The sequence below is a fragment of the Lithobates pipiens genome, unplaced genomic scaffold, assembly GCF_037356315.1.
Source record: "Lithobates pipiens isolate NorthernLeopardFrog02 unplaced genomic scaffold, aLitPip1_a1.2 Scaffold_30, whole genome shotgun sequence".
NCBI classification, from domain to species: domain Eukaryota; kingdom Metazoa; phylum Chordata; class Amphibia; order Anura; family Ranidae; genus Lithobates; species Lithobates pipiens.
Genome location: NW_027507791.1, coordinates 10,970,103 through 10,994,186, shown reverse-complemented (window position 1 = coordinate 10,994,186; position 24,084 = coordinate 10,970,103). Strand labels below are relative to the sequence as shown.

At 45.0% G+C, this 24,084-nt stretch overlaps 1 protein-coding gene across 2 annotated transcripts; it reads right to left on the bottom strand.

Annotated features, from left to right (window-relative positions):
* Positions 1-1,647: 1,647 nt before the first annotated feature.
* On the bottom strand, positions 1,648-19,079 carry ZNF839 (zinc finger protein 839). 2 transcript variants are annotated; one of them, XM_077463700.1, is made up of 8 exons: positions 18,453-19,079; positions 14,924-15,652; positions 10,604-10,813; positions 8,551-8,643; positions 7,298-7,450; positions 6,631-6,735; positions 6,443-6,551; positions 1,648-4,897 (listed from the first exon to the last, which is right to left on the bottom strand). In XM_077463700.1, exons 1-8 carry the CDS (start codon positions 18,864-18,866, stop codon positions 4,176-4,178), a joined length of 2,535 nt encoding a protein of 844 aa, XP_077319826.1. In that variant the 5' UTR covers positions 18,867-19,079; the 3' UTR covers positions 1,648-4,175. The 2 variants fall into 2 exon arrangements, with proteins under 2 accessions (XP_077319826.1, XP_077319825.1); XM_077463699.1 differs by having other exon boundaries at positions 14,924-15,655; positions 18,453-19,078.
* Positions 19,080-24,084: the final 5,005 nt, after the last annotated feature.

The window sequence follows — 24,084 nt, the reverse complement described above, 5'->3', positions numbered from 1 at the left end:
ACGTGCACATGGGCAATTTTTAACAATGCAAATTCCTGCTGTTTGACAGGTGTGAGCACTAAGCCTGTAATGACAGGTTGTTGGCAGCGGCAGCTTTTCACACAGCCAGCGGTTTACTTACGATTGCTGCTGGATGCACTTTGCGTGTGTCCAGCAGCCATCAGGCCAGGTCCATGTGTGAGCCCAGCCTCAGGGTTCAATATACATTGCTAAAGCAGATTACATTTTTTTGACATCTTTTTACAGAATGCAGCCTTCAGTGCACCGCTTCATATAGAGCCCAATGGTCTGTGGAAACATGACCAAAAAAAAAAAAAAAAATAGTGAAATTTCTCTTCCCTTCATCAGGGCTTGAGCAAAAATAGCAGGTTTTCTTAAATGACTCTTCAAAAATAATTAAATAAATTCAGGAGTGATCTCTCTCAGGAGAAATAATGGAAATCCTACGGTCACGTTTTATGAAGGTTCACTTGCACTGTCATTATTAAAAACAAAGCTTACCAGTTTTTGATGTGCTGGTTTCTACGCTCTATTGTCAAAAGTATTGGGACACCTGCCTTTACACTCACATGAACTTTAATGGCATCCCAGTCTCAAGGCGCCACACACACACACACACACACACTATAAGAAAATTGGAAGTAAAGCCCCATACACACTATCCGATGTTATGCTGATTTCCTCCCTCCCCCCCCCCCCCCCCCCTTCAGATTTACCAAAACCATGTAGTGCAAGGGCCTGCCTGATTGCATACAAATTGAAACTCCTAAGGTTTGACCTCATATTATATGGTTTTGGTAAATCTGAAGGGGGGAAAAAAAATAAAATCAGCTGCAAATCTCAGTGTGTATGGGGCTTTAAAATGGTGCTAGCAACAGCTGACTCAGATATCTTTTATGACAAAAGCTGGATTGTTTGGCCGAATTCACATCTCATTGGGACCAAAGTCATGCAGGACCCCTTTTTTTTGGTCCACATCAGAATCGGAGCTCATGGCTGTCCGAAATTGACAGTTTGCACAGAGATATGTGAACCTAGCTGGGGCCGTCTTTAACTTTGTATTGACCCCCCCCCCCCCCCCTCCCCCTAGCGGTTTGCATAGGGCAGTGTGAGCTGCCTGCGAGTTGGGTGTGATGCAGGAATCCACGCTGGGAGTCGCAGGGTTTCCCACATTGCACCAACACAAACCGAGACTAAAATAAACAAATCTTCCATGACTGTCAAACATTAAACGCATCTTCCACCTTATTAAAGCTATCTGAATGCATCAAAAGCAGCAATACCACAAAGACAAAATGCAATCTTATTACTTAAAGCGGTCCTCCACCCTGAAGTGGAAGTTCCGCTCATCTGCTCCCTCCCGCCCTCCGGTGCCACAATCGGCACCTTTGAGGGGGGGGGGGGGGGGGGGGGGGAGCAGTTACCTGGATAATCCAGGTATCTGCACCCACTTCCAGGACAAGGCCCCCGCAGATGCGCGCATCTCATCAGCAGTATATAGCAGTCTATCAGTGTCTGGTTAAAGCTTGCAGGAAGTTTTCATTCCCCTCCGATTGTCCTTTGAGGGTGTATGACTCCTGACAGTGTTGATTGGCCCTGTGCTAATCACATGCACCCCCCCCATAACTATAACTTATATATATAAAATTATTTTTTTGAGGGATCACAAGACATGGTATGCATTTTATAGACTTATCTGGAGTTTTATTTAGATGAACCAGGACAAATAATGACAAAGCTGCCAACCCATTTGTCACAAAATTAGAGGTCATTAGGCTTTAAATTTATGAGGATTTTAGTCCCATCTCTCTCTCTCTCTTTTTTTTTTAAGAGAACACACAGTTCTAGGTAAGGCTATGGAGTTGGCAAGCATATGGGTATGATCACAAAACATTAACACGTCACTTAATTAGAAGCTGTAGAAGTGGTTCCCTTTGTATGAGCCACAATAGTGCAAAGACAGATTTTCTAGAGTGAAAGCCACTATAGAACAAAAATGATCTAACTCTAATTTGTAAAAAATAAAAAACTCTTCTTAAAGTAGAAACACTTTATAAATAAGTTACTCATCACGGTATACAAGAATATATAGGAAATATCCTAATTTATAAAAAAAAAAAAAAAAGGAAGTGTAATTGCATTTGCCAGAATTTTTCTTTCTCCATGACAGCACCAAATTAATAGTCTTTTTATATAAGAGGGAAGGAAATACCAAAGGTGGTGTACAGCAGGGTTGAAATGTGCCAATTCTGTCATACTAAAAAGTCTCAGGTGTGTGCACTGTCAGAGAATGAACTGTAAAACAACAATTTGGGGTTAAATTGAACCTGTATTAAACGTAACGTTATGAACCAAACAAATACTCTCAAAAAGCAGGCAGTCCAAGCTGTTTGTGTCCTATACTCTTCATCACAAGCCTTTAAACCAAAGGGGCACCAGATTGCAAATATTACCAAGGAGCATACTTCAGAGCTACGGGTGCTTTAAAGTGAAAGTAAAACTTAAAATTTAGAAACTTTCATCAGCAAAAAGATATTACATAAATTATGTCAGTCAACAGCCAACATAGGTCTTTTTTTTTCCTGGTTCCTCCAGGGCAACATACGTATGATAGTAGCCCCACCTACTTACAGTGATTAGCAGAACTGGTGCCATGCAGGTCTCCAGCAGATCTGCCAGTGTATCTGTGTGCCAGTATGTCCTGTACAGGCAAGCAACTGACAGGAAGAGAAAGTGTGAATCTGCTTGCCCGTACGGGCACACAGATACACACTGGCAGATCTGCTGGAGACCTCCATGGCACCATGGATCACTGGTGCAATGCGGTTTAGAGGGTACAAAAAAAACACACACCAATGCAAAAATTGATAGCCACAGAGGCTACCAGACCTTGTAATTTTCCCATTCATAGGACACTGAGGATGAATGAGGTGGCTTTGCAGACGAAGCCCCGCTCAGCAACATTTAAGAAAAATTGCGACATCTAATTGGGGTATTAGAAGATCTCTGCTGGCTGTCACATCAGGGAATCAAAGATGTGCATGGGGCTTGTCTTTTCGTAACATGTAACACCCTGAATATTGTAACATGTTCAGAAAGGTGAACTTACCCTTTAAAAGGCAGAACTAAACCCATTGATTTAACAGTTTAAAAAAAAAAAATCCTGGAACATGGTGGGAAAAATTGCAACTGTCAAATTGGTTGTGCTTTTAACCAAACTGTCAAACATCCAATGGCTGGTGACACAGCTTATCATATGTGCACCATCATGGCTGCTGAAGATCAAAGGCTAAGATGACAGCTTCCTTGGCTGAAAATGATGGGCTTTTAATGTGAAGTTAGATTGATGGGTTTACTTCTGCTTTAACAGTTTGAAGGAACTTGAGGCCAGAACTAAAGATGGGCGAGCAGACAGCAAATTTAATGCAGAAGAGATATTCTTTGTCCGTCATTAAAGTTACTTACCTGCCTGTCTGTCTCTGAACAGAGAGCAGCGCACATGCAGCTCACTGCACAAATTCGGCAATGCCAAATCTGACTGAACCCGCATGCTTGGAAGTCATCCCCACCTGGCCAATGACATTGGTGGGCAATCAAAACCCGCTTCAAAGTGTCAGCGGCCGGGAGGGGAGCTCGGGGACACGGCATCGCTAGAGCAAGAGCAGAAGCAAGTTTCGCTCAGCTTTAATAAATTACTCTTCCAAAATGTTATCACCAGTTTTTTTCCGTTCTGCATTCCATGCACTAAAATTTTGATGGAAGGGCAGCAGCAGAGTTGTAGTGGGGAGTAACGACTACTAACCAAAAGAAATGATGCTTTATTGTAATCATGTATAGAGTGTAGACTAGGCACTTGTTTGGTTTTGTGAATGGGGTATAGAATTCATGGAGCTGGTCCGCTGGGTTTACTTTCACTTTAAAGCATAGGAGGCTCCCACCCTCCCTGTTCAAAAGGTTCCTGGGGTGCATTGGAGAGAAAAAGAAAAAGATGCCCAGGCACCTTGTTTGGGGTGCCCATCAACTTCTAACAAGGGTATAGGTTTAAAGTTCCACAAAAACTTTTAAGCCTTGGACAAGCCTCCTGTAGGTGAGGGCCAACAAAATTCCACCTGTCATTGAGCTGGAGGCATCATATCATTACTGATTACTTCAGTATGCTGAACATATACATTGAACTACATCTCCACCAAAGCCACCGTGTCCAAATGAGTTTCTGTGGCTCCCGTGTTGTCAAATATCACAACTGCCTCTCCTGTGGTGGACTCTTCTGTACTGTGGATGAACACAAGTTCCTGTCCATGATTTAAACTAAAAGCCGGAGTGACCCCACTCATGTTCAAAGTTCCCATGGTGAAAGTGTTGGTGGTAGGGATCAAAGTGCCTCCTACCTCCACAAAAGACATCTGGGGGGCTTCTCTGCACATTGCCTCTGCTAGGGTTGTTGGAACAGAAGTACTGATAGTTCTTGTGTGATCCTCCACCTGTGAACTGTCAGCAGAAACTAGACTGCTATCACAAGGTATTTCAGGGTCAACTGGATCAGTCTGGTGGTCACAGCCTGGAGGAAGATCTGACGAAAGTTCTGCTTCAGTTGTCTCCTGGGTGTCGTTATGGATGACGCGAGTTTGGAGACGCAGAATTTCCTCTGTAACTTGACAGGAAAGGTTAAGAGGATGGTCCTGTGACTGGGAAGCATCTGTGCTTTCTGGAGAGGGCTGGGGTTCCTGCAAATAATCAGTATCAGTGTCCGCCTGTGCTTGCAGAGTCTCTGTGCCTTCCACCAGTAAATCGTTCTGTGCAGCAGCAGATGCTTGTTCCACTGCATCACTATCAGTGGCAGTACCAGGGTCAGCTTCTGAATGGAGTATCACTCGATTGTTACCATGCTCTCCCAGACCTGTTTAATAAAAGATCATAATTAAAGTGGTTGTAAAAGTGTTTTACCTAAAAGTATAAACTATAGGCAAAACTGGCTCCTGCTGCTGTCAATCAAAACCTATTAGCAGGGGGGTGGGGCTGTGTGTCTGAATGGATACAAGCAGACCAGTTCAGGATCAAGCAGGCACGAGTGCTCCCACAGGAAGCAGCTTCCTATAGGGGCACATAGAGGGAGCCAGGAGCTGCCAGCCAGGGACCCTAGAAGAGGAGCAGCAAGTATAAACATGTTTGGTTTGTTTTTTCACTTAATCACTTCAAAAAGCAGAACTTAACCACTTACAGACCGGCGCACGCCGATATACATCCTAACTTTGAAGAGGAACATAATTTTTTAATGGTAGCAGCCAGCTGCCATAACCCTGGTATCCTCTTCTTCGGCCAGCGGTCCGCTTTCCGATAAATGGTGGTCTCCGCGGCGTAGACACCGCAAGATCACTTTATTTCAGCGAGCGGGTCCACCCCCCCCTTCCCGCCGCGCTCCAGTGCCCTCCACTGCTTACCGGACCCGTCGGCAGGAGGCGATCGGATCTTCTCCCTTGCTGGGTAAGGAGACGAGTGAGGGGAAGATGGCCCCCACCCGTGTCCATACCATTGCAGCTCTTAAAAGGGCCCTTTTTTTAAATTGACAAAAATGTTTTTTTTTTATTGCATTTTTGTGTAAATATGGAGATCTGAGGTCTTTTTGACCCTAGATCTCATATTTAAAGAGGTCCTGTCATGCTTTTTTGTTATTACAAGGGATGTTTAAAAAAAAAAAAAAAAGAAGCGCATCCCATCCCGCTGAGCTCGCGTGCAGAAGCGAGTGCATACGTGAGTAGCGGCCACATATAAGAACAGTTCAAACCACATGTGAGGTATCACTGCGATCGGTAGAGTGAGCGATAATTCTAGACCTCTAACTTAAAACTCATGCAAGCTGTAGAATTTTTAACGTCGCCTATAGATTTTTAAAAGGGTAAAAGATTGTCGCCACGAGCGGGCGCAATTTTGAAGCGGGACATGTTGGGTATCAATTTACTTGGTGTAGCATTATCTTTCACAATCTAAAAAAATATATATATATATATATATATATATATATATATATATATATATATATATATATATATATATATATATATATATATATATATATATATATATTTTATGTTTGGGGTTTCTAAGAATTTTATAGCAAAAAAAACAAAACTGTTAACGTGTAAACAAATATCAAAAAGAGGCTTGGGTCCTTAAGTGGTTAAACATGATTAAAAGTTGAAGCTAAAAATTTCAAAAGCTTTTTTATTCCCCAGATTTATTTTTCCTTTTAAAAAAAGCAAGCATATTTGCTGCAATAGTCAATTTACTTCCTATGAGCTCAATCTGTCATGTACCCGTCCCCTGGGCTTAGCGTACTACTGCACTGAATGATCATACATTATATGTGTGACTTTCAATGCAGGAATATGGACTGAGCGAAGAGAAGGGGGGGGAATGGGGTTTGCGTTTACTACAGGGACCGTACCTTCAAACTGCGCTGTCTCCTCAGTGCCTACAGTCATGTCTTCTGCCACATCCTGACTGTCATCGATTTTCAACCGTTTTGGTGGAGGCTCGGCCTCTTCATCTGAAGACTAACAAAGTGGCTGATTAACAAACAGTAAAATCAACAAGCAGTAGTTTGAAGACGCTTGTGAATAAGTAGACTTGTACCTCGCGGTTATTTTCCTCAAGCTGTGTCTCCTGCTCAACAGTGACTGAAGAGGATGAGGCTGCATTGACAGTCATCACTTTGGAAATGCCCAGCGATTCTGCCACCTAGGAGGAAATACATAATCAATAAACAGACATAAAACAATTATAATTAATTATTATAATTAATAAAGTGGAACTTTAGTCAGAAAATTCAGTCCTGATGTATTGCATAGGGGCCAACCTGATGTCATCTATCAAAAATAAGTGCTTATCCACAATTAAGGGGGGGGGGGGGGGGGCAGGGGGAGGCGATCCGCAATATATTTATAATATATATTATATTTATATAATAATAAAAATGGCATAAATCTCTCCCATAGTTTGTAGACACTAACTTTTGTGCAAACCAATTACACTTATTGCAATTTTTTACCAAAAAATATTGCAAAAAATAAAAACCGCAGAGGTGATCAAATACCACTAAAAGAAATCGCTATTTGTTGGGGGGGCGCACATTTTGTTTGGGTACAGCATCACATGACCGCGCAATTGTCAGTTAAAACGACACACTGCCAACATTTTTAAAAAAAGGTCAGGAAGGGGGGTAAAATCTTCTGGGGCTGAAGTGGTTAAAAAGATGGAGTACAAGCAAGAATTTCCATAGATCAGTATTGCTCCAACTCACCTTGCTATCAGTTACTTCAAGAGGTTTTTCAACATTCTGATCCATGTTAATGACATAATCCTCAGCCAAGTTCTTGACCATGGAATGCAGCTTTTCAAACTCCCTGTAAACATGAGGAAACAAGGGCTTTTTGTCCACGTGCTCTTGTTTTACCTGTAAAAGCAAAAGTGCATTAGGGGCCTTAAATTGTTTACTGCAAGGAGGAATCCTCACCCAAGAGAATGTTTCACACTTCTATCACATGTGTATGAAGGATACCAAAAATACACACCAATTTGGATTATTTTCACCAAAGAAATATAGCAGAATACAATTTGGCCAAGATTGATGAAGATAGATTTTGGGGGGGGGGGGGGGGGAACCACTTATAAAAACAGGACAAATAAAATAAATAAAAAAAAATAAAAAAAAAATAAAAAAACCAAACACACCTTTTGGCATTTTTTTTTCCTAAACAAAAAGGAAGTAGTAGTAGCGGCGATTAAATAATACCAAAATAAAAAAACATTTGTATGGTAAAAAAATAAAAAAATTATAAATAAAAATATAATAAGTCACATGGGTACAGTTGTAGCACAACCGTGCAATTGTCAAAAGTGTGACAGCGCTGAAAGCTGGCTTGGGCAGAAAAGGGGTAAAAGTGGCCGGTATTAAAGTGGTTAATGAACTTTACCCTAAATGGGTGGGGACAAACAAGCTTTCCCGTTGTATAAGCCCCAGCTGAACACATTCCACATGCATATTAAAAAATAAAATAAATAATAATAAAAGTTGAATGTCTATGAATGCCTTTGTTTCAATTTTTTTGTTCCTTCACACTAGGAACTGCATGTGAATCGCACAGGAACATTGTGGGATCCACATACAGTTCTGTGCAGTGCAATTTCAGCTCATTAATTTTGAATGAGCTGAACCCCAACTGCAACAAAAGTTGTGCATGGACTATTGGAAAAGCATGTCTACCGTATAGGAAAGTTCCTTTGTACCATGCAATCCAGCACAGGCAAACCTACTGTGTTTGGGGTGTCGTTAATGTTGAACTGACCCCCCGCAGCAGATCGCAAGGGAAGTGGGATTGGAATGCAGTGTGGGAAGCCGCACAGAAACGTGGCATGCTAGTGTGAACGGGCCCTAAAAGCAGCTAAAGCCCAAGTAGACAGGCCGAAGGAACTATTTTTCAGCAGAACTTCAGCAAAAAGTGCTACTCTAGGGCCATCAGAGACAGCTGGAATAAAAACATTGGATACACTGACCTTCAGAAGCAGAAAGTCATAGACTGACAGTAGTTTGGTAAAACTTGGTGCTACTTGTTCTTTTAAATCCCTCTCTTCACACTGCTGGATCAGCTGGAATAAAACAAAAACAGATTGCTTTCTTACAGTTTCTGATAAAGAAAATTATGTATGCATGATTAGAGTAAGGCACATTGCACACAGGGCTGTCCAGCTACCAAGCGTCCTTCCCAGTATTTTAGTGCACCCGGAAGAGACAGGTCCAGTGTCCAGCCCTGCTGCCTGTCAAGGTCCTTTATGCATTCAGGGATGAACGTGTACAAATTGGGTTGTCTTCTCTCTGGGCATTAGCTCCGGAATGCAGAGAGCCCTAAAGGCATGTACAGCATTTAGCCCTGTCCAGAAACAGCTTGTCATATACTTTACCAGGCTGCTGGCTGAGGGTCTGGATGCTGCATCTCTTCCCCCCTCGGCACACTAAAATTGTAAGAGGGATGCATTGCAGGGCCACACAGCGGCACCATCTGTCACCAGCTGCCAATGACTGATCAGTGTAACGGCTCGCTGCTGGTACCATGATAGTTGTACACAACGGATGGCATGGGTACGACTGTGTTGCTAGCTGTGACTGGTCAGTGTGATCATATGGTACAGACAGGGCCAATCGGAGCCCATCTGAACCATGTGATTAGCCCTGGTCGATCACAGTCAAAACAGGTACACTGATTGGGTACAGTATTTAGAGAAAAATAAAAAACAAAACAATAAAAAAACATAAAATAAAACCAAAACCACCAACCCCGCCCCCCCCCCAAAAAAAAATTAAAAAAAATGGGTCATTTGTACTGTCCTGGCTTTTTTTTTTTGGCCTCAAGAAATGAAATGATCAGTATTGATCAAGTATCCGATATTTCCCATAGTTTGCGGGCACTACAAACCAAATAATATACACAGATTAAAGCGGGATTCCACCCTAAAGTGGAACCTCCGCTGATCGGATCCCTCCCCCCCTCGGGTGTCACAATTGACACCTTTCAGGAGGGAGGGGGGTGGGGATACCTGTCAAAGACAGGTATTTTCACCCACTTCCGGGCATAGACTCCCGTGGGAGTCTACGCCATTTCCTGACACACACGGGTCCCAGTGACAGCGCAGAGATTTCCTATTGCGCGGCGCGGCTCGCGCATGCGCAGTAGGGAACCGGGAAGTGAAGCCGATTCGCTTCACTTCCTGATTCCCTCACCTAGAATGGTGGCGACAGCAGCCAAGAGCCGAGCGATCTATCGGCCTCGGCATCGCTGGAACCCGGGACAGGCGAGTGTCCATTTGACAAAAGTCAGCAGCTGTAGTATTTATAGCTGCTGGCTTTTAATATTTTTTTTTTTTTTGGTGGAATCCCTCTTTAAGGTTATTTTCACACAAATGTAGCAGAATACATTTCAACCTAATTTTTTTTAAGAACAAATTTATTTGCTAAATTTTATAACAAAAAGAACCCCCCCCCCCCCTCCAACATTTTCAGGGATTAAAAAGTAAACCCTGGTGGTTTTTACTTCCTCTTTATTTCCCTGAAAAGGTAAAGCATAATGGGCTACTGTGCTTTGCATAGTAGCCCATTATGTGTCACTTACCTGAAACCGAAGCCTGTGAGGTCTCCGTTGTCCCCACGACCAGGGAGCTTACATCTTCACCCCTCTTTCCGGGGCCGCGAACTCCAGCTCTGTGAGCGGCCGGAGTCAGGTGATGTCACTCCTGTGCATGCATTTGGGAAGCGCCAGCCATGGCATGACCCCTATTAGAAACAGCATGATGTGCCCTTAAGGACGCATGCGCTGTAGTCATCGGCGCTTGCCTTTTTAGCAAATATCTCCTAAACCAGGGCTATGCAATTAGCGGACCTCCAGCTGTTGCAAAACTACAAGTCCCATCATGCCTCTGCCTGTCATGCTTGTGGCTGTCAGAGTCTTGCTATGCCTCATGGGACTTGTAGTTTTGCAACAGCTGGAGGTCCACTAATTGCATATCCCTGTCCTAAACCGTGGGGGCACAGGCAAGTTTCAATGTATTTACTTACTTCTTTTACTGTCGTTGCATGTTCAACTGTCCCATTACGCAATATTTTACGGGGGCGTCCAAACCTCCTTCCGGACATCTGCCGACGACCTCTGCATGAGCTTGTTACTTTTACAATCTCCAAACCATCCCTAGCCAAGGTCTCCTTGCTGGACACACTGGGGTTTGCAGGATCTTCCAACAATCTCTTTCGAGGCCTTGGGATGGGCTTCTGCAAAACAAGAACTTTAAGTTACCTCCCATTTTGGATTTCAGTCTTTCAAGTGTAAAATAAAAGCAACCAATTGGTTGCAAAAAAAAAAAAAAAAGAGATGTTCACATGTTACACCTATATTCAGGGTCTAACATAACATGTTACAGAAGAAGCAGCCTCCCCCCAATCACCCATTGAGACAGAGAGCGAGGTATCATCTTGTCTGCGTCATTCACAGAGTTCTGTGTATGCGAGAACTACAATTACAGACAGCCTTTGCAGCTGTCAGCTTGTAATTCTCAATGAACTACAGTGAGAGAAGGAAAACATTATATATATATATATATATATATATATATATATATATATATATATATATATATATATATATATATATATATATATATATATATATATATATATATACACACTGATGACACCCAAATCTATCTCTCAGCCCCTCAGCTCACCCCATCAATCTCCTCATGCATCACTGATCTACTAACAGACGTATCGGCCTGGATGTCACACCATTTCCATCTCCATGGTCAGTGGTCTCAAAGTCATTAAAGGTTTCAAATCTGATGTTTGGCAACTCAAACCCTCAGCTCCCTCCAAATATTTTCTATGGGATTAAGGTCTGCAGACTGGCTAGGCCACTCCAGGACCTTAATGTGCATCTTCTTGAGCCACTCTTTTGTTGCATTGGCTGTGTGTTTGGAGTAATTTCCATCCTGGAATACCCAGCCACAACCCATTTTCAATGCCCTGGCAGAGGGAAGGAGGTTCTCACCCAAGTTTTGATGGTACATCTCCCCATCTATCATTCCTTTGATGCGGTAAAGTTGTCCAGTCCCCTTAACAGAAAACCCCCCCCCCCCCCAAAGCATAAGGTTTCCACCTCCATGTTTAATGGTGGGGATGGCATTCTTGGGGTCATAAGCAGCATTTCTGCTCCGAACACAGCAAGTTGAGTTGATGCCAAAGAACTATATTTTGGTCTCACCCGACCACAACACTTACACCCATTTGTCCTCTGAATCATTCAGACGTTCATTAGCAAACTTCAGACAGGCCTGTACATGTGCTGTCTTCAGCAGGGGGGGCCTTGCAAGTGCTGCAGTATTTCAGTCCTTCACTGTGTAGTGTGTTACCAATTGTTTTCTTGGTGACTTGAGAAGATTTTCTCGTGTAGTTCTGGGCTGATACCTCACAGTTCTTATGACCATTAAAACTCCACGAGGTGAGATCTTGCATGGAGCCCCAGACCAAGAGGGATTGACAGTCATTCCCGTTTCTTCCATTTGCAAATAATTGCACCACCTGTTGTCACCCTCTCACCAAGCAGCTTGGCAATGGTCTTGTATCCCATTCCAGCCTTGTCTACAATCTTGCCCCTGACATCCTTGGACAGCTCTTTGGCCTTGGCCATAGTGGAAAGATAGCAATATGATTCTTTGGATTAGTGTCTTTTATACAGGTAACAAGCTGAGATCAGGAGCACTCCCTTTGAGAGAGTGCTCCTAATCTCAGCTCTCATTACCTGTATATTAGACACCTGGGAGACAGAAATCTTGCCAATAGGGGGGGGGGGGGGGGTCAAATACTTATTTCACTCATTAAATGCCAATTTATAACTTTTTTTGATATGCGTTTTTCGGGATATTTTTGTTGTTGTTCTGTCTCTCACTGTTAAAATAAACCTACCATTAAAATTGTAGACTGATCATTTGTTAGTGAGCAAACATACAAAATCAGCAGGGGGGGATCAAATATTTTTTCCCTCACTGTAGTTAGCTCATTGATGCATCCTGACAGTGTCCAAGTGCCTGCCCATACAAGGTATGAGCTGACAGCTTACACCAAGTATGAAGAACCCTTCTTCTGATTGCGGGTGCAGGCTCCTATTAACCACTTCCCGACCAGCCCCTGTATATGTACAGGGGCAGGATGGCTCTCCTGCTTGAATTGCCTTATATGTACGGCAGCTCCTTTAAGAGCCATAGCAGGTGCGTGCCCACTGCACATGGGCGGCGGGCGCAATTGGCCGACCAGCCACCTTTAAGCAGCGATCACAAGCAACGATCTGGCTCCTCCTCTAGTCAGTCACATCCCCTCACAGTTAGAAACACACTTAACCCCTTGATCTCCCCTCTAGTGTTAACCCCTTCCCTGCCACTGACATGTATACAGTAATCAGTGGCTATTTTTAGCTCTGATCGCTGTATAAAATGTCAATGGTCCCGATTAAAAAAAAAAAAAAAATGTATTATATCTTTATCTATTTTTTTTTTTGGGGGGGGGGGGGGGGGGGAAGAGAACAGGATGACAAGTTTTGTTTGGGAACATCGCGCAATTGTCAGTTAAAGCGACGCAGTACTGTATTGCAGAAAATGGCCTGGTCAAGAAGGGGGTAAATACTTCTGGGGCTGAAGTGGTTATATAAAAATTTAAAACAGTAATAACACATTTGTTTACCTGCAAAAATATGTGCATTTTTAAAAAAGTTGAGACTTTAATATCACTTTAAAGTGTTGGATATCTATATGTGCAGTGCAGGATTTGTTATTATATATAGGTAAGCTGCACTGCATTACTTTTTTGTAAAACCAAAACTGCCATATCTGCATTACACGCACATTTCTTGTGGTTTTTCTCTTCATAAATTCTGCAAGTACAGAAAAATACCCAATGGTCTGCCAAAATACCAGTGTGCTCCTAACTTCCTGTAGAAGCATACACTAAGATGGTGGTCACTAAATAGCTCCCCACGGTCCGGGCGCCATTTAGCCCATTCAGCTGCCAGTGTCTCTCCTTATCCACACTCTCAGACCAGCCAGCACCCCACCTACTCCTTCACACTGCAAAGCTGACCCTGTCATTTCTAATAGTGGTGCACCGAATGGGTTTTTCGGTGCCGAGACCGATACCGAAAATGAAAAATACACTAGGCCGAAAACCGAAACCGAAACAGCACCGATACCGAAACATATTTAAAAAAAAAATATTTTTACACAGGAGATGGTCAGAGACAGAGGACGTGGTACAGGAGATGGTCAGAGACAGAGGACGTGGTACAGGAGGCGTGCCCAAATGCAGGCCAGTGTGCCTGTGCCCAAATGCAGGCCAGTGTGCCTGTGCCCAAATGCAGGCCAGTGTGCCTGTGTCCCATTTTGCAGCCAGCCTGTGCAGGGAGGAGAGCTGCCTCCACCGCCTGTTTGATCACAGTGCCGGGAACATCACAGCTTTCATTTCAATAGCTGTGTATTTCTGGCCGCGCGCCGTCACACACAGCCCCTCCCCCTTGTCCGGGCACTTTGATAGACAGATCATCTGTCCAATCCTGCGGATGATCTGTCTATCCAAGTGCCCGGACAAGGGGGAGGGGATGTGTGCGACGGCACAACCCCCCTTTTCAGCCCCCCCCCCCCTTAAATAGAATTACAGCTCCCACCTTTACATCGCAGCCCCTCCATATACATCACCGTCGCAGCCCCCCCTGCATCACAGCACCACTCTTTACAATTCAGACCCCCCCCCCCCCTTAAATAGTAAAGAGTGGTGCTGTGATGCAGGGGGAGCTGCGACGGTGATGTATATGCAGGGGCTGCGATGTAAAGGTGGGCGCTGTAATTCTATTTAAGGAGGGGGGGGGGCTGAAAAGTAAAAGGGGTGACAGTGATGTAATGTAGAGCGATCTATAATTTAAAGAGTGGACTGCAATATAAACAACAAAAGGGGGGACTGCAATGTAAAAGGGCTGTATTGTACATGGGGTTTCACTGTAAAAAGGTGGAGGGCCATAATGTAAAAGACGAGCACTGTGATGCAAGGTGGGCGGAGGTGGGCGGTGAGATAAAAGGGGAGCACTGTGATGCAAAGGGGCTCTGATGTAAGAGGAGGGACCACAATATATAGGTGGGGGCTGTATTGAAGGGGGGGGGGGGGTACTGTATCAAAGAGAGGAGCAATGTGATGTAAAGGGTGACTTTTACATAAAGAACCCTGTACTATGAAGTAAAGGTGGTCTATGACGTAAATGGGGGATGTTGATGTGAAGGGGGAAGAAAAATTTTACTGATTGGACCTCTGAAATTGAATTCCTTACCCTGCACTAGGAAATCTCACCTTCTGTTCCCCTGTGCCCCCACCGTCTCCACCTTTTTTGGCTTCCAGAAGAAATGACGAGTCCATCTGCCCATGGGTGGGGTAGAGTCTGTAGTGGCGGAACAGTCCTCCTTTGCCCATATAGGACTTCTCACATTTCTGACACTGGAACAGGGAGTTTTTAACTGCATACGGCTGCCTGTCTCTATGTACTCTCCCTTTGCCGCCATCATCTTCATCCTCCGAGCTCAGCTCCGAATAGTCATCAGAATCCACTGAGCTATCTTGAATTGAATCGCCCACTTTAAGGAATTTGTAATCTTTGGACTTGTGTTTGGGAGGCCGGGAGATGCGTCCTGAACGGGTTTTGATCTTTATGGGCTTTTTGCGCTTCTGACGCTTCTTGGTGGTACCCGGTGCATAGCTGCCATACCTATGGTGAGCTACACAACACCCATGCTCCTCAGCGGAACCCTCTTCCTCATTGCCGTCGGGGTCCGGCGTGTTCACCTTGGCCGGCTGCGTCGCAGTTTTCTGGATCAAAACTTGAACGGGAGGCTGCACGGCCTTGACGACAAAGGGCTGCGATGGCTGAGGGACAGTCTTCACCTGTACAACCTGGGTGGTGATAGCACTGGCGGTTTCAGACCTCACATTCATGGTTGGAGTAACAGGGTTTTCTTTGGCGATCACCGGTTCGCTGCTCTCCTTAGACTTCATGCCTTGTACCTGGACACAAATGGATTTCAGCTGCTGCAAGAGAACACAAGAAGAAGTCATCATTATACTGCAGAAACATGTTCATGGCATCACACAAAGCAAGACAATCACTACCGGTCCAATTACTAAAGTACAAGCATTGTCCAGTCTTGCAATAACTACAGTGTCCAGTATAGACCATCCACATAGCAAACTGGACTTTCCTCCCTTGCCACCCCAGACCTATATGCAAGACCAACTCCTTGTACCAGGAGCTTCTAGATCAGTGATGGTGAACCTTGGTGCCCCAGATGTTTTGGAACTACATTTCCCAAGATGCTCATGCACTCTGCAGTGTAGTGGAGCATTGTGGGAAATGTAGTGCCAAGGTTCACCATCACTGCAAACAATTAAGGTTTCATTCACAGATAGCTTGTTACAGTTAGTGAAGGTAAACCTGCGCTAGAGCTAGGCGGTTTTCACAGGGAAAAAAAAAAAACGGATTCACATCGATTTTTTATTTTTTTTGGTGGACACCGCGCCGGTCCTGAGGAGCTGCGAGTAGACGTTTTTAAGCGAGGCCGCGGTGTCCAGCCTCGCGGACTAGGCCGAAGCCACGGCCTCGCCTAAAAACTCCTGCCCGCAGCATCTCAGGACCGGCACAGTGTGCATCACAAAAAAAGAAACTCGGTTTGAATCGTGAATAGATTTTTTTTGGGTGAAAAAAAATAAATAAAAAAATAATAAAAAAAAAATCGCCCCAGGGTACCCAGACAAGATTGCACCCCCCCCAGGGCACCCGCCACACATCCCAAGGAGCCCCAACATGCTTCTATACCAAGATAACCTCTCGCTGTGCTTTCACACCCCAGAGTGTCCAGACAATATTGCACAACCCCAGGGAGACCCCCCCCCACAATGTCCTAAGGAGCCCCCAAATTCTTACATACCACAGGATAACATGCACCGCCTTCCCCCATGCTGTCACACTCCGGGGTGTCGGCACAATATCTCACACTCCCAGGGCCCCCGCCACACATCCCAGGGTGCCCTCACATCATGCTTCCATAACCCAGGAAATACCCCCCCCCAAGGAGCCGCCACATGCTTTAACACTCCCAGGGCACCCTGAGACATCCCCAAAATGCCCTCACTTTCATGCCTCAGGATGCCAGACAAGATTCAATGCCCAGAGGGCTCCCCCAACCCATCCCGGGGTGCCCTCACATGCTTCCACGCCTAAGAGTTTCACAACACACACCACAGGGTATAGTCTGCCTCCCCCTCCTCACGGTGCCCAAACAAGATTCCCTGGAACTACACACTTCCTGCCCTAAGCTGTCCATTAAAACAAATGGACTGGCACCATTTTGGAGCCCTATTCTAACCAAAGCTTTGTATTCCTTGTCACACCAGTGCGGGGGAGGGGTTACTGCCCCTGTCAGGTCTTTACTGCCACCCGAGTTCCTACTGAGACTATGCACCAGGACAGGAAGCCACAGTGTGTCACCTTCCCCCCAACTGGAACATTCCCTGTGGTCTGTGTCATTTTGTCTCAGTGACAACATTCCACCTATATCCTGTAGGGGTGTCACAGGAAACGAGGAAGAACTCCCCAATATGTGGAGAGTTGGGGGTGTCCAAAGAAAAAGTGAGGAAGTCCCCAATGTGTGGGGAGGGGGTGTCACATAAAAACAGGACGTGAAGAACTCCCCAGTGTGTTTCGGGGGGGGGCAGGAAGTGAGGAATAACGCTCCATTGGAGAGTCACAAGGAACAGGAAGTGAGGAAAAACTCCTGTGTGTGTGGTTGGGGGGGGGGGGGGGCAGAAAAAGTGAGGAAGAACTCTCTTATGTGGGGAGGAGGGTGGTGTGTCATAAAGAAACAGGAAATTATGAAGAACTCCCCAATGTGTGGGGAGTTGGGTGTGTCAAAAGAAACAGAAAGTGAAAGTGAGGAAGTCCCCAATGTGTCGGGAGAGGGTGTCACAAGAAACAGGAAGTGAGGAAGAACGTGTGTGTGTCAGGGGGAGGAAGCAGGAATTACTCCCCATTGGGGTGGGGGTGTCACAAGAAACAGGAAGTGAGGGAAAACTGCACAATGTGGGGAGGGAGTGTCACAAGAAACAGGAAGTGAGGAAATACTCCCCAATGTGTGTTTGGTGGAGGGGGGCAGAAAACAGGAAGTGAGGAAAAACTCTGATGTGGGGAGGAAGGGGGTGTCACAAGAAACAGAAAGTGAGGAAGAGCTCCTCAGGAGGCCGGGGGGCACAGGAAATTAGGGAAGCTCCCCAAATGCGGGGAGGGGACAAACAGAAAGTGAGGGATAACTACCCAATGTGTGGTGGGGGGGGGTGTCACAAGAAACAGTAAGTGAGGGATAACTACCCAATGTGTGGTGGGGGTGTCACAAGAAACAGTAAGTGAGGGATAACTACCCAATGTGTGGTGGGGGTGTCACAAGAAACAGTAAGTGAGGGATAACTACCCAATGTGGGGGGGGGTGTCACAAGAAACAGTAAGTGAGGGATAACTACCCAATGTGGGGGGGTGGTGTCACAAGAAACAAGAAGTGAGGGATAACTACCCAATGTGGGGGGGTGGTGTCACAAGAAACAGGAAGTGAGGGATAACTACCCAATGTGGGGGGGGGGGGTGTCACAAGGAAAAGGAAGTGGGGGATAACTACCAAATGTGGGGGGGAGTCACAAGAAACGGGAAGTGAGGGATAACTACCCACTGTGGGGATCGGAGTTTCAAACAAAAATAAAAATAACTTCCTCAGCTCCAACCCCAAACACAATCTGAGTCCTGGAGTTGCACATCGTGGTGTCCTCATGGCAGGACAGTCACCTTCTGGCTGAGGATCCTGGCCATCTGGCTGGGGGCCCCTTGCTTGAGGGCCACATGGTCTGCGACGTTCTTCAGCTGCAGGGCGGCGTCCAGCATGGCAGGGGCCCGGACGGTGTCGGCCCCTCCTCCTCCCCTGGTCACATCGGCCAGGGTCCCCCTGGTCACCTCGGCCAAGGTCCCCCCGGCCACCAGGCTGCCGTCCGGCTGCACGTAGTAGACAGTGTCGGTGTGGGCGATGGTCTGCAGCAACTCCGAGCTAATGGCCGTGGCCGTCGCCCTCATCTCCTCCCCGGCCGCCTCCTGCAGGACCATCACCTGCTGCCCGGGCTCCAACTCCTCGCCGACCACCACCTGCATGTACTCTTCCTCCGCCACCTCTGCCGCCATTTTGTCGTGGCCGCTCGGCGCCGCCATCTTGTCGGAGGGAATGACGCACTTACAACCGCCGTTCAAACCGCCCCGATCTCCGTCGGAACCGATTCACAGTCTCCCGCTGCTCGGCCCCAATTGGCGCCCGGCACGTTTCTAACGACGGGTTCAGGGCAAGGTCAGGGGCGAGGGGCGTGGCCGGGCGCTCTACGGAGCACGCGGAAGGCCAATCCCCGCAACGCGTTTTCCCTCCCGCCTGCCAATCAGCTTGCTGCGCAGCTGCTAGGGCTGTCACCCACCAAGGCGTGGTCAATCGACGGCCGAGGAACATGAGGCCGCTGTCATCACGCATGTTTAATCGATGGCCGAGGGATGAGTTTTGCTGCTGTGAAAGGTTTATGCAATCCAAGACTGAGCTGTGAAAGTTCAAATAAAACAAGCCATGGCGTGTTCTTCTGCAGGATTCATGAATATGAATTAAAGAGCTGTGATTTTTATCTTGTAGCCATGATCGTGCTTGCAATACTCACCTACAGCACTTGTATTTGTAAATTAAAGCACTTTTATATATATCACATTGGTGGGCTCAGTATTCCAAAATGATGGCATGATATTCATCTAAGGAAATGTACTCATCGATTAGAGAGCCGTGATTTATATCTTGTAGCAATGATCACGCTTGCCATATTTATATACAGGACTCGCACTTACAGTGCTTTGAAAAAGTGTTCACACCCCTTGACATTTTCCACATTTTGTCATGTTACAACCAAAAACTTAAAGTGCAGTGCCACCCAAAAATGGAACTTCTGCTTTAAGCACTCCTCGCCCCGTTACATGCCACATTTGGCATGTATTTTTTTTTTTTTTTTGGGGGGGGGGGGAGTGGGGGCTTCGTTAGGAGGGGGACTTCCTGTCCCACTTCCACCAAGGGACCGCCAACCAAGGCGACTCCTCCTTTTGCCTCTAGGCTATCTTATGGGACACGTGACAGGTCCCAGGAGATCGCCTGTCCACTATGGGAGCACAGCAGGACTCGCACATCCGCTGTGCGTGCCTGGCCGCAAAGACAAAAGCTGTCACGGGCAGATACCCAGAGTGGCGATGGAGGCGCCGGTGGAGAAGAGGGGGAGAGGAGCGTCGCTCCGTTCGGCCGCATCGCTGGACCGTGGAACAGGTAAGCGTCTGTTTATTAAGAGTTAATAAACATAAAAAGCCTGGAACTCCGCTTTAAATGTATTTTATGTGATAGACCAACACAAGGTGGCACATAATTGTGAGTGGAAGGAAAATGACAAATGGATTCCAATTCTTTTTTACAAATAAATATGTGAAAAGTGTGGGGGGCATTTGTATTCAGCCCCCTTTACTCTGATACCCCTAACTAAAATCTAATGGAACAAATTGCCTTCAGACATCACCTAATAGAGTCCACCTGTGTGTAATTTAATCTCAGTGTAAATACAGCTGTTCTGTGAAGCCCTCGGAGGTTTGTTAGAGAACCTTAGTGAATAGAACAGCATCATGGCAACCAAGGAACACACAGGTCAGGGATAAAGTGGTGGAGAAGTTTAAAGCAGGGTTAGGTTATAAAAAAAATATCCCAGAGCACTGTTCAAACCATCATCCAAAAATGGAAAAAGTATGGCGCAACTGCAAACCTAACAAGACATGGCCATCCACCTAAACTGACAGGCCGGGCAAGGAGAACATTCATCAGAGAAGCAGCCAAGAGACCCATGGTAACTCTGGAGGAGCTGCAGAGATCCACAGCTCAGGTGGGAGAATCTGTCCACAGGACAACTATTAGTCGTGCTCTCCACAAATCTGACCTTTATGGAAGAGTGACAAGAAGAAAGACATTGGTGAAAGAAAACCATAAGAAGTCCAGTTTGCAGTTTGTGAGAATCATGTGGGCGACGCAGCAAACATGTAGAAGTAGGTGCTCTGGTCAGATGAGACCAAAATTGAACTTTCTGGTGTAAAAGCAAAACGCTATGTGTGGCGGAAAACTAACACTGCACATCACCCTGAACACACCATCCCCACTGTGAAACATGGTGGTGGCAGCATCATGTTGTCATAACACCCAACATTTTGAGATGGGAATGAGGGACACCTACTAACAAACGTATGTAGGCATAGGACACACCCCCCCTACCACACCCCCTTAAAGGAGAATTTACCAAGAAAATGGTTATTAAATCCAGAAGGGCTTTTTTATCACTACTATTCCTTTATATTGGCTTTTAAAATGTACAAATGCAGCAATTTAGAAATTGGATGAAAGGTTTAGCACTGGGAACACTTTTTGAAAGATAAAAAGTGCATTTTGTATACAACTATATGGATCAGACCAAAATGAGGGGGAAAGAGGGACATTTCTCCAAATCAGGGACAGTCCCTCAAAATCAGGGACAGTTGGGAGCTATGTGTTGTGGGGATGTTTTTCTTCAGCAGGGACAGGGAAGCTGGTCAGAGTTCATGGGAAGTAGACATGTGCGATTAGTTTCGTACGAATTTCTGGAAAATTCGTACATTCGTATGAATCCGAAATGCAAATTTTTATGCATACAAATTCTGTATGAAATTTCGTTTACAAATTTTCGGATCCAAATTCATAACAAAAATTTGTAAGTGTTAAGAAAAGTTATGAACCTAAAAGTTAAAGGCCCAGGAAGTCAGCACAGCATAGGAATGGTGGAAGCCCCTCATAATGATAAATTCATCATAACGAACATTTTGTTATTTTTACAAAAGGTTTACAAATCTAACGAAAATTCGTATTTCGTATGAATTCGAATTGAATTTCAGACACAAATTGCAAAATACTTTTTTTTTTTTTACGAAATGAAACAAATTTTTTGGCAGCGCCCATGTCTAATGGGAAGAAGGATGGAGCCAAATACAGGGAAATCTTAGAAGAAAACTTGTTATAGACTTTGAAAGACTTGAGACTGGGGCAGAGGTTCACCTTCCAGCAGGACAACGACCCTAAACATACAGCCAGAGCTACAATGGAATGGTTTAGATCAAAGCATATTCATGTGTTAGAATGGTCCAGTCAAAGTCCGGACCTAAATCTAATTGAGAATCTGTGACAAGACTTGAAAATTGCTGTTCACAAACACTCTCTATCCAATCGGACAGAGCATGAGCTATTTTGCAAAGAAGAATTGGTAAAAATGTCATTCTCTAGATGTGCAAACTGGTAGAAACATCCCCAAAAAGACTTGCAGCTGTAACTGTAGCGAAAGGTAGTTCTACAAAGTATTGATTCGGGGGGCTGAATACAAATGTACCCCACACTTTTCACATATTTATTTGGAAAACCATTTATAATTTTCCTTCCACTTCACAATTACTGTATGTGCCACTGTGTGTTAGTCTATCATATGAAATCCCAATAAAATACATTTACATTTTTTGTTGTAACATGCCAAAATTTCAAGGGGTATGAATAATTTTTCAAAGCACTGTATATTACATGGGCAGTAGAACCGGCAGACCTTGTCATTGGTAGATTATTATGCTGACATCTTTGTATTTATATCTACTGTATCCTCCCATTTTCAGGCGTAACCTGTCTCAAGAGCACATCATGATGGTGGGGTTGAGTTTCTTTAACCTTTGGAACTCCATTGTAACTGTCTAGTCTCTTTTTGGCTCCGAACGGTCTGGAACATGCTGTTTTGTATATATATATATATGCAATTGTTTCAATAAAGTTCTTTTTGACAAAAAAAAAACATTATGGAGGCGGAATCATTCTTGAAAAATCATTGCAAGATATTTATCTACAGTAATTTTACTGAGGAAGGAAATAGCTGTGATTTACATTTACATAGACAGGATCATTATTACAAAATCATGACATGATATTCAGTGGCATCGCTACGGGGTGGCTTTTGGGGCTATAGCCCCGAATCTGGGGCTCATAGCCCAGAGTCTCTGCAGGAGTCCCCAAGGGGAGGGGAGGCTCTCTGGGGACCCTGATGCAAGGGGGAGGCTCTCTGGGGACCCTGATTTTAAGGGGGATGCTCTTTGGGGACCCTAATGTAAGGGCGGGCTCTCTGGGGACCCTGATGCAAGGGGGAGGCTCTCTAGGGACTCTGACGTAAGGAGGAGGCTCTCTGGGGACCCTGATGTAAGGGGGAAGGGCTCTCTGCGGACCCTGATGCAAGGGGGAGGCTCTCTGGCGACTGTGATGTAAGGAGGAGGCTCTCTGGGGACTCTGATATAAGCGGGGGCTCTTTGGGGACCCTGGTGCAAGGGGGAAGTTCTCTGGGAACCCTGATGCAAGGTGAGGCTCTCTGGGGACTCTGATGCAAGGGGGAGGCTCTCTGAGAACCCTGATGCAAGGGGGAGGCTCTCTTGGGACTCTGATGTAAGGAGGAGGCTCTCTGGGGATATATACACACACATATATTACTGTATATGCATGTGTATGCCCGCCCAAGTGTATGACTTTGTTTACTACTCTGCTATGGGCTCTAGCCCCAGATATTTTGTAGACCTAGCAACACCCCTGATGATATTCATCTAGTGGACTTTTATGTACAAATTGAAGAGCTGTGGTTTGTATCACATAGGTGGGATCGCGCTTCCAAAATCATGGCATGACATTTATCTACAGGACTTTTACTTATGAATTAAAGAGCTATGATTTATATCTTGTAGGCAGTATCATGCTTGCAAAATCATGGCATGACATTTATCTACAGGACTTTTACTTATGAATTAAAGAGCTATGATTTATATCTTGTAGGCAGTATCATGCTTGCAAAATCATGGCATGACATTTATCTACTTATCATTTTTTGTTACTTATAGGTTGATGAGCTGTGATTTATATTGCATGAACTGTGATTTATATTTGTTACTTATAGGTTGATGAGCTGTGATTTATATTGCATAGGCGGGATCACTCTTGCAAAATCATGGCTTGATATTTGTCCTATAGGACTTTTATGTATACATGAACGAGCTGTGATTTATATCTTGTAGGCAGGATCACTCTTGCAAAATCATGGCATGGCATTTATCTACTGGACTTTCACTTATAAATTAAAGAGGTGTGATTTATATTGTGTAGGCAGTATCGTGCATGAAAATCATGGCATGACATTTATCTACTGGACTTTTACTCATAAATGAAAGAGTTGTGATTTATAGCTTGTAGGAAATATCATACTTGAAAAATCATGGCTTTGCGTTTATCTACTGGACTTTCACTTATAGGTTGATGAGCTGTGAATTATAT